This window comes from Pristis pectinata, chromosome 8 (assembly GCF_009764475.1).
Source record: "Pristis pectinata isolate sPriPec2 chromosome 8, sPriPec2.1.pri, whole genome shotgun sequence".
Taxonomy (NCBI): Eukaryota; Metazoa; Chordata; class Chondrichthyes; order Rhinopristiformes; family Pristidae; genus Pristis; species Pristis pectinata.
The window spans coordinates 20,040,738-20,059,231 of NC_067412.1; the positions used below are offsets into that span (position 1 = coordinate 20,040,738).

An 18,494-nucleotide genomic window follows, 5' to 3' on the forward strand; every position below is an offset into this window, starting at 1 on the left:
GGGTACAGGTAAATGGAACTAGCGGAATAACGTTTCGGCACAGACTAGAAGGGCCGAATGGCCTGTTTTCTGTGCTGTAGTGTTCTATGGTTCTATCCATGGAGACAGAACCAGTTGTTCCCTCTTGTGCTGTCTTGGCCTGCTATTTCTAGTATTTCTTCTTTTTATCTCCAGAAGTTATATGCAATATTCAATTCGATTTAAATGTAGCCATATAATTTCTACATACACCCCAGAATGAAATTCAAAACGTCCTTACAGACCGAGAAACAAATTATCAGAAATATTTCACTCTATCCACAGACTTATACTTGGGTGTAGTCGCTTGTAAAATTAATTTAAAGCATTCAGCAAAGAGTAAAAGAAAAAACTGAAAAAGACAACAAGCACAATTGGTACTCATATTACCAGAAAAGTACACAATTCCTTTTTTATCCTCAGGCTTACCTCTTTTTCCCTATGAAAACGTAGTTGAAGTAACTTGGAATCTGGTGAAAACAATTTTTCGACAAATGATGCTGGCAATTTTGTATTTATTTGTTCCACGATCTGGAGGAAAAAAAATTATTTATATAATTTATCAAAACAAGAGAATAATTGTCTTAAAAGATAAATATTGATGTGTTCCAGCCCTTTCTCATTGCCACTTTAAGATTGTGGATTCCAGCTCAACTGATTTGAGCAGAGACTTACGACACAGAAACAGGCCTTTAGGCCTGCAGCATTCATGCCAACTATCAAGTACCCATCAACAATAATCCTTTTTCCAGCACTTGGCCCCTTGTCTTCTTTGTCACTGCATTTCAAGTGCTCATCTAAATACTTTAATGTGCAAGAGTACCTACTTCCACCACTCCCTCAGGCAGAAAAAAACCTTCATCCCCTCTAAATCTCCTACTACTTACCTTAAATCTGTACTTTTGCATTACAGATACCTTGGCTAAGAGGAAAGGTTTCTCATTATCTGCCTTGTGCCCCTCAATTTCGTATCCCTCAATCAGCCTCCTCCACTTCAAGGGAAACAAACCTAGTTAACTAGTCGCTTCAGTATTTCCCCATAGCCGAAACACTCCATGTCAGGCAACATCCTGGTGAATTTCCTCAGCACCGTCTCCAATGCAGTCACATCCTTCCTATGGTGTGGTGACCAGAAATACATACAGTATTCCAGCTGTGGCCTAATGTTTTATACAGCTGTGCAATAACCTTCCTACATTCATATTCTGTGCCCCATGTCCCGTTATGCCGTAAGCAACTTATCTGCCTGCCTTGGACATGTACTTCCTATCATTCACTGTGTATACCCAAGCCTTTAGTCCTCCCAAAATGCATTGCCTCACTTTCAGCTTACACAAACTAAGAGGGAATGCTGAATTGAGTCCCTGGTTGTGCTTTCAGATCCCTACAATTTTTTCTCTTAAAAAAGCAGGGGATTTCTCCCAGTATTCTGGCCAAAATCTTTAACCCACTCGACACCATGGCAAACATCTCATTCTGCCCACCCCGCCCCGCCAAGGACATTGTTATGAACAAAATGATTCCTCTCGTTTCTCTTCAACAGTAGATACACTTCCAAATACTTCACTGGCTGTACAGAACTTAAGGTTGTGAAACATGCTAAAGAAATAAATATTCTTCAAATTAATGTAAGAGTTATTTTTGGAAGGGTATTGTTCAACTAAAGCTAATCACATTAACCAGCTCAAAAACGCAAGCTAGCAGACTCACCAGGGTCAACAGGTTTAAGACCGAGATGATGTATTCAGCACCAAACATTTGACAACCATCCAGCTGATCCAACCCATAATTAATGGTAATTTCACAATGTTTGGCTATGTCAGAGTCCATGCTTCCCAACAGAACACAGACACACTCATTTGCAGCCGTCAAAACTGCCTCAGAAAAGAAAACTTGTTTTGCTGTGGTAACACAATTCACAACTCTGAGCAGGATCTAGATTTAAAAGAAATACACAAATTTAAGCAAGCAGAATAATTCAGTATTTAAGTAAAGGTTCGTGAACATTTTTTAAACTATTTAAACTTTAGACCTTAAAAAGAAAAGCAGGTTACTACTGATCTAATGATAGCATTCATGGCCCAAAATAAAGCCTGAGGGTGTTTAAATTTTAAACAATAGTTTCTTTAAAACTGAATAACTAGTTCCAAATGATATTTTCCATGGTCAGAGACAATCCATGGAGAACAACAGAAAATTAATTTGAACACATTCTTACATCTGTCACATAAGCCTCAGTAATTGGAGGTCCTCTAATTGGGCTGAAACGTTCTCCAATACTTCTTACTACAGTGCTGAACACTCTTAGTAGCGCTGCTAATTTTGGTAATGAGACTGAAGGTGGTGGAATATCCTCATCAACAGATTCACCAGAAGCCACATGACTGAGATCCTGTGAAGTTAAATAATAGACATTTTGATCATTTTGCAGCTGTGAAGTAATCTATAGTTCCTTTTATCCCCCAATACACACTGCTGGGACATTATGACAACATTCTGATTGAAAACTACAGCTGTAAGACCATTTCTCACCTCCAAAATCCAAAGCAAAAATTGGTAGTAAATTTCATTATACACCCCTGGCAGTGATCCAAGGGTTTTTCCACATCACAGAGAAACTGCTGGCATAGAAACATTTCACTTGATGCTACTGCTCAATGCTTATGAATGAAAGGTCCATCAACAAGTTAACTGCATTTTTATATGGTGTGATTAACAAATATGAACAAGTTAGCAAGAGCAGGCCAATCAGCCCTTATAGCCTGCATTTAATTTGATCACAAGCAATTGATTGCAACTTCAATCCTGCATTATCTACCCAAGATAACTTTTCACACCCTTACCTATGAAGAATCTATCTGCCCTGCCATAAAAAAACTTCAAAGACTCTGCTTCTACTGCCCTTTGAGGAAGAGTTCCAAAATTTCAATTCTCAGAAAAGATTTCCATTCATTATGTTTGTATAGGTGATCTCTTATTTTAAAACTGTAGGCTCCGCTTCTAGGATTCTTCTACATATGAAAACATGCTCTCCACATCCACCCCATCAACATCTCTCAGGATCTTATACATTTCAATATATTCTGCTCTTCTGAACTCCAGCAGATATAAGCCTAGCCTGTTCAGCCTTTCAAGAGATAACCTTTCCATTCCAGACTTCAATCTAGTAAGCCTTCTTTGAACTCTTTCAATAGTTGATTTAAATAAAGGTATAAGATTGTATACAGTACTCAAGATAGGATACAAGTGAAACACAACCTCCCTACTTTTGTTTTCAATTCCACTAGCAATAAATAACACCGCTAACTTTCCTAATTACTTGCTATACCTGGATACTAGCCTTTTGTGAATCATGCATTAGAATACCCAGACCCTCTACAACCTCTTAGCATCTAGATAGGCTTTTATATTTTTCCTGACAAAGTGGACAATTTCACACTTCCCTATACTGTACATCTGCCAATTCTCTGCACACTCAATCTAAAATTGTTTGCCTGAATTGTCTAAGAGAATCAATATAGTTAATACATTCATTCTCCCAATGGACTTTTGTTTTAATTGTGCTCTTTCTTGTAAAAATTATGTATAATTTGTATTTATGTTTTTCTTGTGAATGTTGCGTAACTGATGCTATGTACCAGTAATGCTGCTGCAAGTTTTTCATTGTACCTGTGCATCATGTACTTGTGCATATGACAATAAACTCAACTTTGACTTAGTAAATTTATTAAATTCAACTCCATTATTCCAAAATGGCACCCCTGCCAGCAGCAAAAAAAAAGGACCATAAAGCAGCATATTTTGACTGGTTAATTAAGGTCAGAGCTGGCATTGTGGTCCCTTCCAGAGTTCAGCAGCATTTTGTTTAATAAAGCCAAAGAGTGCAACAATAACTAATACCATTAATTTCAAAGTGATACTAACATTTGCCATTTTCTTTCTAACACTGTTGTACAAATTACAAGACACTGAATTATATGGCAAGTGAAAGTGTTCAAATATTTGAAATTGGATAAAGAGGTAATTTCTACTTCATTAATTGCAATAACTACTAATCAGCAGTTTCAAAAGTCAATAGAAAATTATTTCATAATGAATATTAAGATATGGATCATTATTTCAAAATGTTTGAACATGGATTTCTATGTATACATAGTGGAAACAATTAGGAAAAGAGAATAGAAAAGCACATAATGCCCTGTGACATATGCCACCCTCTACTTGAATATAAATTTCACTTTCACACTTTTTAAGCGTACCTCAGCATAAGCCTCCATATCTTCCAAAAACTGTCCAAGAAGGGTAGTAGAAAATCCAAGATCAGCAACCCAGAATTGTTCCAAGCACTGCAGCCAACCTTTAGAATGAAGAAAATGCTTTAAATTTTCCTAACACTATTAATTCCAGTGAAATGAAATACAATTGATTAACTTGTTCTTAGATTGTACTGAGTGATCGTTGTCTTTTTTTAAGTTTATACAATTATGCTCATCTTTATCTTGTCAAAGTCATCTCGAAAATCTAGCATTTTCAGCTAAAGTTGTTACCTTTTTTTAAAAAAGAAAATGATCTAACAATGTACTACTTTGGTAAATAAAATTAACTTACCTGACACCTGCTGTGTAAGGGATTGCTTCTGGGTGTGATCTATATGCCAGCCAACAAGTATATCTACAGTGTCCTTTGAAATTCAAAAGCATTATTATTAATTTGTAGCTAAAATTCCCAGAAAATTTAAAAGTCATTTACTTCATTATCCTTACCCTAAAGTTGGTACTAAATATATGGGGATAACAACGAGCCACCAATAAAATACATTTTACACACTGGCACAGTAGCTCTGGTGTATCCACATTTTCCAAAACAGTCTGTAGGCTGATCATCACCAGCTAGGGGAAAAAAAAGTTTATTTAGTTCCAACAAAATAAATATCATTCTATAGCAAGAACACATTGGAAGCTAATGATATACTTCCATTTTCCATGCTTTTTGGAAATTCAGTGAAGATTACACTCAATCTCTTGTAAAGTTCAATCATTGCAACAAATGCTACATGTCTCTGAACAAGCTTTTCCAAATTTCCATGATGACAAACATCAAAAACAAATAGTACATGATCGCAAATTTTACAATAAAGTGAACATGTTCTGAAACATTTCCCATTGCATTCGTATGAAATTTTAAAATTAAAAGCTAACCTGCATTACAGATGAAAATGCCTTCTTTTCTCCTGCAGTTTCCAGTGCTTTGTAGGTCGCACACAAGTATAGAAGTTTTACCTCATCTTTGGTGGAAGAGCTAAACTTGCTAAAAATCCACTTAAAGATCTTCTCAGCCTCATAACTTAAAGATACACACAGCAAGCCAAGGCAACAAGCTCCTTCTTGTCGTAGTTCATGAAGTAGCTTACTACTGTTAGTGACAAGTTAAAGAATATTAATACCCTGCATATAAATGAATTAATACATCATAAACATGGATATGTGAATTACAGCTATCCACAGAAGATTGTTTTAACCACTTAAACAAGGAAAATTACAAACCAGAATAATTCTTCAGTTTGAGATGGGGAATTCACCATGTTTTAATTATGACAGAGTTGCACAACAGCAATTTTGCCTCTGAATTCCTTTGCACTTTCCAAGCAGGAAATAAACATGAAACCATTCAGAATTTAGTTTGTACCCACATTTTACTTTTGGAAAAAAAATTTAAATTGTTTCTGAAAATTACAAATTGCTTATTATCTAATCAGACCTTATTTGTCCCAGAATGAAAAATTTTTAGGAAGTCATGCTACCACTCTTTGATCCGTTTTGCAGTACAGTTAAAGAAATAGATTGAAGAATTATTCAAGTGAGGACCCACCCATTACACTCCACAAATTAGACAAAGTTGGAATGTTTCATTGGATAACCAACCTACAGCAATAAATGATACAAGCCCCAATTTCAGATGCTATGCTGTGAAGCAATACAGGACTGCAAAGAGAAAAAACATCAGGACTCATTCAATTGATCATTTAAAAGATAGTTATCTGATGCAGTGTATTGTATTATTTTACATTAAAAATTAATATTTGCATGACTTTCATTTCATGGTCTTTCCCACATCACCACATATAACCGGCAGCAAACAATAAGTTATAGGGACCCAAAAATCCAGCTGATAAAAAACAAAATCAAACAAATTTTTAGACAAACTCTAGGATAACATTTAATACAAGGTAAAGGTGGCATATGGCATGCTTGCCTTCATAGGTCAGGGCATATAACATAAAGGTTGCGACATTATGTTGCATCTTTCAATACACTGGTTATGAGTGCACTTGGAGTATTATGTGCAATTCTGGTCACCACTCTATAGGATCTAGGTGATTGGACTCAAGGGAAGGCAGAAGAGATTCACCAGGCTGTTACCTAGATTGGAGGTCTTTAATTATGGGGAAAGATTCGATAGGCTGGACTATTTTCCCTTTGAGCAAAAGAGGCCAAGGGGTGAGATTAAGAGGGACATAGATAGGGTAGGGGTATAAAAACCAAGGCATAGGTTTAAAGTGAGTAGGAGGAATTTTAAAGGGGATCTGAGGGGCAAGTTTTTGCTTCACCCCCCCACCCAGTGGTTTATATCTGGAAAGTGCTGCCAGAGAAGGTGGGATAGAATACTACCATGAAGAGGCATTCGGACAGGCAAGGCATAGAAGCATATGATCCTAATGTGGGCAAATGGGATTAGTGTAGATGGGCAAAAGGATTGGCATGGTTGTGGTGGGCAAAGAGTCAGTTGATGTGCCACATGATCCGATGACTAGGATTATTTATAAAAAAGTTGTTTCTTTGCTAAAAAAATTTCGATGTAGACTTCAAAATGTAAAATGTTTCAGCAAAGTTTTGTATTTTACATACCTCTCATTGAGCACATCCTGTATTGCAGTCAGGGCATTATCTAATTGCTTAATTAGAACCTGCAATGAAAAATAAATTGCAATTACTCAAGGTTGGAGTGACATTCGAATTGCCCATATTTTCAAACCTACTATAAACATACACCCGAGCTATTTGGCAAAATAGAAAATGTTGCAAATGATTAGCAGATCCAGCAGCAACTCAAAAAATGTTAGCATTCTGCATTGGCCTTTCAGTGCAAAAAGCTTGACCTCTCCTTCAAGATGCCAAGAGATATTTTTCTCCTTTTCAACTCACCACTTTGTTTTCTGGCTGCTGAATAAACTCTCTCAATTGCTTTATTGTAGCCAGCCGACGCTCTCTGTCATCTTCACGGGAAATCCTCCGCAGAAGATTGGACAGTCGAGACTCATCAGAATAAGATAAAGATCGCTCTATAACAAGTAAAAAGTAGTTTTAAAAAAAGTTGGATAAAACCAAAGGAAGTGAAGACAGCTAATCAGCCTCTTTACCCAACGCTACCATTTAGATTATGGCCATTCAGTGCTTTTACCCCAGTGCTACTTCTCCTCCCCCACAAAATTTAACAAAATTAATGAAAATGTATCAATTTTGATTACTTTTTAGTAAGGCTGGTGACCTAATTTCTATTATCCTTTATGTAAATAAGTACCATTGGACATCACCTCAGAAAAGCCTTGTTCCAACTTCAAAGTTATGCCCTCATTTTGGACTTTTCTATCTGAGCAGATTGCCCACCTCTTATAGCTCTTCCATCTTCAAAGAGATCACCTTTGAAGTCTTCTACATACAAAGGAATAGATGTTCTGCTCTATGAAACTAGTCCTTAGAATTTGATACTTGGTCCAGATATCACTGTGAATATCCAGATATCACTATGTCTGATTCTAAATGCTACATTCACTGATTTGGTCTCAAAGAGATATTCCCTTTGTTCATCCCTGCCAACCATCTCGGCTACTGAAAACTAACTTGCTTACTCTATTTCCCAGTTCTGACAAAGGAGGTGAAACATTAACTCTGTAGATCAGGCAACATATGTAGAAGGAGAATCAGAGTGTTTCCAGCATTTTCTATATTTATTTTATAATTGCAGCATCTTCGATTCTTTTGATTTTTAATCACTAGGGCAAATCTGTGCTCCAACATTCATTTAAAATATGGACTTTACTTCCCAATGTTGCCATGCATTCAGCCTTAATTTTCTTTTTAATTTCACCCATGCTCATATAGGTTATTTGCAGCACTAAGGATGCTTTGCAGAATACCTTTCTGGGTAAAAGTAACTTTTAACCAGATGCTTACCCTGTGATTTCCTCATCTCCTTTGTGGCTAAAGCACGACTCCCATGCTGAATGCTGCTTACATCAGTGGTCACATTGTTAACCCTCAGCTCTTGCCCCAGCGACTTCCGACCATAAGCATTTTCACCAAGTCCTCCATTGACATCGTATCTGCCTGTAAAGAAAATCACATTTGCTCAAACAGCAAAAACTGTGGCGACCTTCCTTCTGCTCATTTTTACTGTTAATAAGATGTACAATACAGCACTTTAAGATCATTTGTTTTTAAACAAACATGTTACAGCTTAGCACAATCCCACTACATTCTGGAACAGAAAATTATACCTGTACACCTTGGAACACATTTCTTCTCCACAAGGAAAATATTTACTGCTTGCACAAGGAATTGTTAACTATCTGTAAATTTGCTTTCTAAAAGAAACTATTCTTAACACAGAAGAATCTGCTATAAATAATTTTTTTTGAAAGAAAATTTCCAGATTTTTTAAAATTCCTCTTTCAGACAAGACAAATACTGTTTTCTCTAGGATTGAAGGTATTGTTACAAGGACAAACTTAACAGAAGTCAGTACCATCAGTTCAGTCATTTTTATAAAATGCTGAACTGAAAAAATTTTTTCAGCAAATGAGATTTATTTTCATGGGTGGAAGTTAACTAACAAAACTAAGGTAGAAGCAAGTTGTTATACTTCAGAAGGGCATCAAATTTAAAAGTCAGTCTTCTCTGCCAGCAACAAGCTATTAGAAATGAGCTTAAACTAGACTGAACCCAGGTTCTGGTGATCGAAGGCAAGACGGTTGATGTAACTAGAAAAGGAGGTAGAAATGGGTCAGCAGTTAGGAGCATTTTTCAAATGACACCAAGTCTATATGATATTATTACTCAGCATAAAAAAATTCACTATTTGTTAAATGAATTCAGGCAGTCTGAACCACATTTCTAGTATGCATGCATCGACTTTGCAAACATTCAGTCCTAACCCTAACAACAGGCTTAACTGTGATGCTCTTCAGGAGATGGAGGGGTTGGTTCACACGGTTGCAGATTTAATCTGAATTTAACTGTGCTGGGTCATTTGACGTTGAAATTACATTGCACAATAAATAAAAGTGTGTGATTCTCCAGGAAACTAAGAAAATTACAGATCTAAAACAAAATTATTAATCTAAAACAATACTAAATTATTTTTTGTTAGTTGTAACCATGAAATTGAAACATGAACACTTCATGTTACAACTAACAAAAAAATCTAAGATTGCATCCTCCCAGCCAATGGTTTCTCTCCTATCCAAATCTAAACATGAAAGCAAACAATTTATGTTTTTAAGTAATTCAACTTTTAACATATTTCAATTATTTAAGAGTTTAACTTTTGAATAAGTAACAAACAGTGAAGCTGGGAAAAATCAAAAAAAAATTCTGGAAGTCAGATGGAGGGTCTTCAACTTGAAGCACAAACTTTGTTTCTTTTTCCACAGATGCCACCTACCTAAGCTGCTGAATATTTCCAGCATTTTCATTTTTTATTCATACTAAAGCTAAGGACATGACTCTACAGAATGTCAAAGGTCCTCTCAGTGTTGTAGGTGAGTTGCTTTCTGGCTTGCCTATGTAAATTAGTTTTGTTTGCAGGGCCCTATCGGCACACAGGATCTAACTATTTACGACTCTGATTTACTGATCAGCTTATTCAGTATGCTGATATAATTCAGGTAAGTACATGCACAACTACCGTGCTTCATGGCTGGCAACAACCTACATTCAGCAAAATCCAAGCCAGAGTGTTACTGAATGACTATGTTCAGATTCTTTCCACTATCAGGTCTTTGCCCGAGGTCTGATGCAGACCCTTAGATCAGTATTTTATATAATGGTAGTGTAGTCCTATTTCAAACATGAGGCAACAATAGCACCTTTTCCAGCATTATTTTTCTTTCATAGTAGGATTTCTTAATCCCAAATTCTCTTTATAAAAACTGTTCTACAGATTTTTTTTGGAGGGGTGGAGTTGGAAGGGGGAGAAAAGCTACGGGAATGAATTTATAAGCCACAAGTTCTTCAAATGGCAAGCTTTTACATGATGCACAGTATCTCAAAACTGACACAGGCAATCACTCAGGCTGGCACTTGCAATTTGTGTGTGCCTGTGCAGTTATGTTGCATCATTACTTCTTTGTACCAGCTTAGTTTAAACTAAAGTTGGCATTCCAGTTATTCATCTCAATACTTAGTTACCATAGACATTCAGCAGAAACAACATTACAGCAATGGTTTTAGGTTTCATTTGAAATAGTCTGGGTGTCTAATGGGATAATAGTTCTCCCCTTAAAAGGATAGCCACTTCTGCATATCCTGTATTACAATGAAACAAAATAATTATGTTAATAATGCAATACCCAGTATGCTGCATGCTGTAATCCATACGAGAGTCAGAAATGTGTGCACTCAAGCAAAGGTAACATTCAAATTTAAAAATCTGCCTCTGAATGAAAGGAAACATTTCTTCCTCCACACTGGCAGGAAGAATCATTGTATAACTCTGTTGCTCACTGAGACACTGCCAAAATACCAGCTAACTATAGAATCAGAGTAGTCATTTCATCAGTGGCCCTTAATTACTGGAGCAAGTGGGAAAAACCCATGCTTCCAAATAATACAAGTATCAGTCCTTACACTTACAATGTTCTGAGTAAAGATGCACAAAACACAAATGATTTAATATCAGAATTAAAGGGCATAAGCACACAATCCTGGAAACACTCCATAACAAAGTTGATTGAATTTTGAGGTGGTAAGGAAGCATAATGTGGGTAGTAGATGTTGAATACATGAACTTTAAGGCCTTTGACAAGGTCCCACATGGTAGGCTGGTTCAGAGGTTGAAGGGCAGACTTTAGAGATAGCGGAGGCATTGGCGATAATTTTCCAGAAATCGATAGATTCCGGCATGGTTCCAGAGGACTGGAGGGTCGCAAATGTAGTTCCGTTGTATAAGAAAGGTGGGAGGCAGCATAAAGGAAATTACAGACCTATTAGTCTGACGTCAGTGGTGGGAAAGTTATTGGAATCTATCCTCAAGGATGGGGTTACGGAATACCTAGCGGCGCAAGGCAAGATAGGTCCTAGCCAACATGGTTTTGTGAAGGGAAGATCCTGCCTGACCAACCTATTGGAGTTTTTTGAAGAAATCACAGGTAGGGTGGATAAGGGAGAGGCAGTAGATGTTGTGTATTTAGACTTTCAAAAGGCCTTTGATAAGGTGCCTCACAAGAGACTGATTAATAAGATGAGAGGTCATGGAATTACGGGTAGGATACCAAAATGGGTGGAGCATTGGCTGGTTGACAGGAAGCAAAGAGTGGAAATAAAAGGATCTCGTTCTGGTTGGTTACCGGTTACTAGTGGTGTGCCGCAGGGGTCGGTGTTGGGACCGCTCCTTTTTACCTTGTACATTAATGATTTGGATGATGGAATAAATGGTTTCGCTAAGTTTGCGGATGACACCAACAGAGGGGGAGGAGTAGGGAGTATTGAAGAGATAGGAAGGTTGCAGAGGGACCTAGACAGTTTAGGAGAATGGGCAAGGAAATGGCAGATGAGATTCAATGTAGAGAAATGTGCAGTTGTACACTTTGGAAGCAGAAATAAGTGGGCAGATTATTATCTAGGAGGAGAGAAAATCTAAAGCACGGAAGTACAAAGGGACTTGGGGGTACTCGTGCAGGATATCTTAAAGGTTAACCACCAGGTCGGATCGGTGGTAAAGAAAGCGAATGCTATGTTGGCATTCATTTCGAGAGGTATAGTGTATAAAAGTAAGGAAGTGTTGATGAGGCTCTACGGGGCACTAGTGAGGCCTCATTTGGAATATCGTGCGCAGTTTTGGGCCCCACATCTTAGGAAGGATGTGTTGACGTTGGAGGGGGTTCAGAGGAGATTTATGAGGATGATTCCAGGAATGAAAGGGCTTACGTATGAGGAGCATGTGTCGGCTCTTGGACTGTATTCACTGGAGTACAGAAGAATGAGAGGGGACCTCACAGCGACATTTAAAATATTGATAGGAAAGGACAGAGTAAATGTGGCTAGGCTGTTTCCCTTGGTGGGTGAGTCCAGGACCAGAGGGCACAATCTTAGAATTAGAGGGTACAGTTTCAAAACAGAGATGAGGAAAAATTTCTTTAGCCAGAGGGTGGTGAATTTGTGGAACTCCTTGCCACGTACAGCAGTGGAGGCCAGATCAGTGGGGGCGTTCAAGGAGGAGATAGATATATATCTAAAGAGTCAGGATATCAAGGGATATGGGGATAAGGCTGGAAATTGGGATTAGAATAGTTTTTTTTCTTTTCCCCCATTCCCCATTTCTCATTTCTATTTCCCTTTCCTTGGAGCAGTCTCGATGGGCCGAATGGCCTGCTTCTGCTCCCTTGTCTTGTGATCTTGTGAAACTGGATCCAAAATTGGCTTGGTGATAGGACGCACAGGGTGGTGGTGGAGGGTTTCTTTTCTGACTGGAAGTCTGCGATGAGTGGTGTACTACAGGGGTATGATAAGCAAGTCTGCAGATGACATGAAAATTGGTGATGTTGTAGATAGCAACAAAGGCTGTCCAAGACTACAACAGGATAAAGATCAGGTGGAAAGTTGGGCAGAACGTTGACCGAAGGAATTTAATCCTGACAAGTGCAAAGTGATGCATTTTGGGAAGTCAAGCAAAAGTAGGATACACACAATAAACAGTAGCACCCTAGGGAGTGTTGATGAACAGAGGAACCTTGGGGTAGAAGTCCATAAATCCCTGAAAGTGGCAGCACAGGTGAACAAGGTGGTGGAGGCTGCTTGTCTGCATTGGCCATGGCAGAGAATTTAAGAGTAGGGACGTCATGCTAGAACTTTATAAAACATTGCTCAGGCCACCCTTGGAATACTGTGCACAGTTCTGGTCACCACACTATAGGAAGGATGTGATTGTGCTGGATTGGGTACAGAAGAGATTCACCAGGACCTTGCCTGGATTACAGCATTACAGCTACAAGGAGAAACTGGATAGGCTCAGTTTGTTTACCCTGGAATGGAGAAGGCCAAGGGTTGACCCAATAGTGGTATACAACATTATGATAGATGGGGTAGTTAGTAAAAATATTTTTCACTTGGTGGGGGTGTCAAAGACAAGAGTGTATAGGTTTGTGAGTAGAATGGGGGGGGGGGGGGTGGGCAAGGGGATCCAAGGGGAATTTTTTTCCCCCATATAGAGGGCAGTTGGAAGCTGGACTGTGCTGCCTGAAGAAGTGGTGGAGGCAGATACTCACAACCTTTAAGCAGCATCTGGACAAGTACTTGAATCACCAAGGCATACAAGTTTATGGACCTAATGTGGTTAAATGAGATTGGTGTAGAGTGGTCAAGGGGTGGCATGGACATGGTGGGACAAAAGGCCTATTTCTGTGATGTACAATTCTATCACCACAAAGGAAGATGTCACAAGACTAATCATACTAAATAATTTACTGTTTTCCACTCAAACTAACATAACCTTGGATTTATATGGAAAGTATTTTCTTTAATGAGTTCTTACAACTGAGCACTGTTCATGGAAAAATAAACAAAATGTTCTAATAAATGGCATTAAATTTTGAAACTGCAGTAGTTGTCATACAACAGCTGGAGAGGTAGCCTCAAAATCTTGACATCTAACTACTCTATTACTTGTGCATAAGCCACTACCCGGTATAGTAACTTGGGGTGGAAGGCTGTGATACGTCGCTGTACTCTTCAAACTTCCAAGTTCTCAACAGAATGTCTCTGCTTGAACAATAAAGTCACTCAATAGCAGGGGTAAAAAGTGTGGGGGGGGGGGGGTGTGGTCAGTGTAGAAGAGTTATGGAAAATCAATACGAGATGGTCACATTTAATAGTATTCCCTCAAATGCACAGTAGTTCGTGGCAATGCAGAAGCTACAAACGTTAAGGATTGGTATCCAGTTGTATCCATGATTTCTGGATAAACATACATTGTGAACCATGACCAGTGGTGGAGGAATGTACTACGTCCATCATGCACACAATGGATGACAACTCCAGACTGCAGCATAGCATGAGTGATGTGATCTCAAGCTCTGTCTGATTCATTCCAATTAATGTTCAGACTACTGCTCCAGTCTAGAAGCCCCTGTTATTCATTTTGGACTAAATGAGAATTTATGCAAAGGAAAGTTGCCTTCATTATTACCGATAGTTTTGCTCACAAGCAAATCATTGCACATCCTGAGAGAGTGCCTTTTTGTGAAAAGAAAGTTGAGACAACCACTTCAATGCAGATGATTCCCAACATCAACTTCACTTCAACCACTTGACATAAAGGTAGCACTAAGTTTCAGAGCAGAAGCAGTTTGGAGGAAACATTGTTAACTCGTACTTACATAGTAGGTTTAATATAAAACAAAGTCCAAAATATTTCACAAATCAAAAATTAATATTTAATAGAAATTAGGAAGGAGTGATTGAATGAAGGAAGATTCAAGGTGGTAAGATCAGCAGCAGCATAGATTTGTAAGAATTAAAATTGGTACATTCTGGTTAATACTAATCTTAGGAAATCCCCCTCTCATCTCTGGAGACCATGATTTATGATAATAAAGTACATTTACAGTTCAATGTGCCAAAACCTTTAGTGAGCATCAATGTCCTTTAGTCAAAATGCTTTAAGTATCAATTCCCGTGAAAATGTGTGTTTTCTTGATGCCAGTTGACATTCTATAATGCAAATATGAAAAATTAAATCTCAAGTCAAAACTTGTTCATTTAAAACCAACATATGAGTACAAGGAGGCAATAATCTATAATCCAAGATGAGAATATCTCCCTATTGCAAAAGGTAGCAAAATTTTCACTCCCAGTGTACAAAACTTGGAGTTCCTGAAGTATTTTCCCTCTCTTCCCTACTCACACAACCAGCAGCTTTCACAAGCAATGACATCCACTTCTCCCTCAATGTATAGGGTTATATCTACATAGTGCTTTTCACAACCTCAGTGTACTTCAAATCATTGTATCTAATCTATGCCAAATCATCCTGTTTCTCCCCCAAAGTATGTTTTTCAAGCCGTCAGTTACCCCCATAGTGAAAAGGAAGCCATCATTTAAGATCAAGCTAGAGAATTAGAGTGTCTAATAATTGTTACTTTTAGAAGGCAAGATGTAATCCTTACTTACTTGCATGGTCAATTTACAACTCCAGTTCCACTAAAATAACTGGTTTAAGCTTCTCTTAGATGGTCTAGCAATCTATTTATTTGGCACGCCACTTCCTCAGGGAAGCCAAGGCAGCCAATAACTGCCAGGATTGCCAGCACTGTCCATCTTCCAAAGGTGATGTTAAAGAGAAAACATATTTACAATTAAAAATCTGGCATCAAGTTGCACAATGTTAAGAACCTTTTCCATCTTTAAAGTAGAAAAGTCAAATTAGGAAAGGAGACAAGAGAAGGCCAATGCTGCAACCTGGAGCACAAACAATCTGCTGGAGGAACTCAGTGGTTTGAGCAGCATCCGTAGGGGAGGAAAGGAAATGTCAACATTTCAGGTCGGAATCTTACATCAGGACTGAGGAGAAGGGAAGTAGCTGAAGGTTTAAGCTTAAGCCAGTCCTGATGCAGGGTTTCGACCCAAAACATCAACAGTTCCTTTAACAACACTGCCACCTACCCCTCCCTCCCTCCCCCCACAAACACACAGATGCTGTTGGACTCACCGAGTTCCTCCAGCAGATTGTTTGCTGTTTCAAATTAGGCAAAGCTTTGGTTTTGTAATTATTTTACCCTCTTTTCTTGGTTTTTTGACAGTTGTACATGTTCAGATTTTCAATAATTCCATTCTCATTTCACAATATTCATTAGTACACCAATTTGAAATTCTGTGGCAGATTTTTCTCTTTAAATGTAGAACTCCATGAGATTAATCTGTGCATTCACTGGTGGATGATTTACAAATCTACTTAATAGAAGCATTATAATATACTTGGAGAATAAAGCAATTTTAATTTACACAAGAAAATATTGTAAAACAAATTCAATGATGCAGTATAGGAATATAGAGTGGAAAATTGCTGAAGCTTTAAGCTGGCCTTACCCCCTTCTTCATTTTGAAATCCAGCAAGGATTCGAATGTCATCGTGTCTATGTCGAGGCACACTGGCAGAACTGGTAGAATGCAATCCGTATGAGGCAGAATTGCCCCGATCCCTGGCCAAAGGATACTTTAAATTGTCTTGATCGGCTGTCGCAATGTCAATCCTAAAATGTGAAACACGCAACAGTAAAAATGTGTGAACAGGTACGGTAGTGGTTATAATATTGCTCTTGAAATTAAAGTTAAGTTTTAAAAAACTAGTTTCAAACTTGGTCATTTTTTAAAAAAAAGTTATACTGCTGTAAAAATCCAATGGAGAAGTACATACAGTGTGGTTGTCTTCAGGAGGAGAGATTGGAGCAGGAGTAGCCATGCAACCCCTCATTTGGTTGCCAAATTGGCTCTGCCATTTAATATGATCACAAATGATCTGACTGCAACCTCAACTCCACATTCAAAGACTGTTTCCAACCTTTGAGGAAGAGTTCCAAAGACCAAGGATCGTCAGGAAAAAAAAGCATCCTTCATGTCTTAATACAAGATCCCTTAATTTTAAACAGTGACCCTAGTTCCTAATTCTTCCACACTCTGTCAACACCCCTCGGGATTTCCTATGCCTTCATCCTGTCTCGCTCTTCTAAACTCCAACAGATACAAGACTCACTTCTCCAATCTTTCCTCTGAAGACAACCACACTTTTTCCAGGTGTTAGTCCAGTAAATCTTCTGTGAACTGCTTCCAACACATTAACATCCACCCTTAAATAAGACGACCAATATTGACGACAGTGCCCAAATGTGGTCTCACCAATGCCCGAGTTAACTGAAGTAAAACCTCTCTACTTTTGTATTCAATTCCCTTTGCAATAAATAACATTGTTAGCTTTCCCAACTGCTTGCTATACCTAAAAACTAGCCTGTTGTGGACCTTGCACTAGGACACTGGATCCCTCTACACCTTGGAGCTCTGTAACCTCTCACTATTTAGATACTATGCATTATCTTTCTGACAAAATATACAATTTCACATTTTACTGCTTTTTACTCCGTTTTCTAGATCCATGCACATTCACTTTTCCTATCAACATCCTTTTGTAACCTCTTTGCCTCCTCTTGAATACCAACTTCCCTATTTCTGTGTCATCGGCAGATTTAGCAGCCGAACTTCAATCTTTTTATCCGAGTCATACATATACACATAAAAAGCCAGGGCCTCAGTACTGATCCCTCGTTACATTGTGCCGACCAGAAAAAGACCCATTTAAGCTTACTCAACTTCCTTCACCTCTGACACTATGAGTTTTTATTTTCTGCAATAAATAATTTCAAATAGTTTCTGGAAATCTAAGTACAGTATAGCCACCTATTCTCCTCTATTCACAGCAAACTACTTCAAAGAACAATTAGTCAAACATGATTTCCCTTTCACAAACCACGTCAAATTAACCTGATGTTAAGTGTACTACTATTAACATTTTTAAAAATAGCTTCCACTTTCTCAATGATAGATGTCAAGATTAATGGCCTGCATTGCATCTACCTTCCTTTTTGAATAAAGGAGTTAAGTTTGTTATTTTCCAATCGAATGGAAACTTCCCCAAATCTCAGGATTTTTTGAAAATTATAGGCAATCAACTATCTCACTAGTTACTTCTCTCAAGGCCCATTAAATCCCAGAGACTTGTCAGCCCACAGATCCAACAATTTTCACAATACCTCTGCTGTGGTAATTATAATTTTCCCCCAGGATTCCTGTCCCAAGTTCCAATCTGCAGCTATTTTAAGGATGTTACTTGTATTGTCTACAACAAAGATTGATGCAAAATACTCATTTAATTAACCTGTCATCTGATGAAAGCAAACTTTCAATACTACTATCTGGTCCACAAGCATATCTGATTTTCTGAGCCAAGTCCATCATGCTGCCCGATGTGGCAAGTATTTCCAGCATTTTGTGCAGACCAGGTAGTGCAGCTATCACACAGCTCCAGCACACCAGGTTTCTTCAGACCTCCAGTTTCTTATTTGCAGATTAATTGACTACTAAACACCCCAAAGGTAGTGGCTAATGGATGAAGTGGTCCTGGGCAAGGGGGGTGGGGTGGGGGGGGAGGTGGTA

The 18,494-nt window shown here is 38.2% G+C and overlaps 1 protein-coding gene across 3 annotated transcripts in view; it reads right to left on the minus strand.

Moving 5' to 3' along the window:
* smg1 (SMG1 nonsense mediated mRNA decay associated PI3K related kinase) overlaps positions 1-18,494 on the minus strand; it is a 115,420-nt gene that overhangs the window by 75,335 nt on the left and 21,591 nt on the right. For all 3 annotated transcript variants that reach the window (XM_052021036.1, XM_052021035.1, XM_052021034.1), the window contains exons 2-12: positions 16,377-16,540; positions 8,250-8,402; positions 7,221-7,357; positions 6,924-6,982; positions 5,217-5,430; positions 4,782-4,907; positions 4,627-4,699; positions 4,278-4,375; positions 2,237-2,410; positions 1,729-1,953; positions 448-549 (exon numbers count right to left, since the gene is read on the minus strand). In XM_052021036.1, the coding sequence (XP_051876996.1) occupies positions 448-549; positions 1,729-1,953; positions 2,237-2,410; positions 4,278-4,375; positions 4,627-4,699; positions 4,782-4,907; positions 5,217-5,430; positions 6,924-6,982; positions 7,221-7,357; positions 8,250-8,402; positions 16,377-16,540 (1,525 nt within the window). The remainder of the gene's footprint in view (positions 1-447; positions 550-1,728; positions 1,954-2,236; positions 2,411-4,277; positions 4,376-4,626; positions 4,700-4,781; positions 4,908-5,216; positions 5,431-6,923; positions 6,983-7,220; positions 7,358-8,249; positions 8,403-16,376; positions 16,541-18,494) is intronic.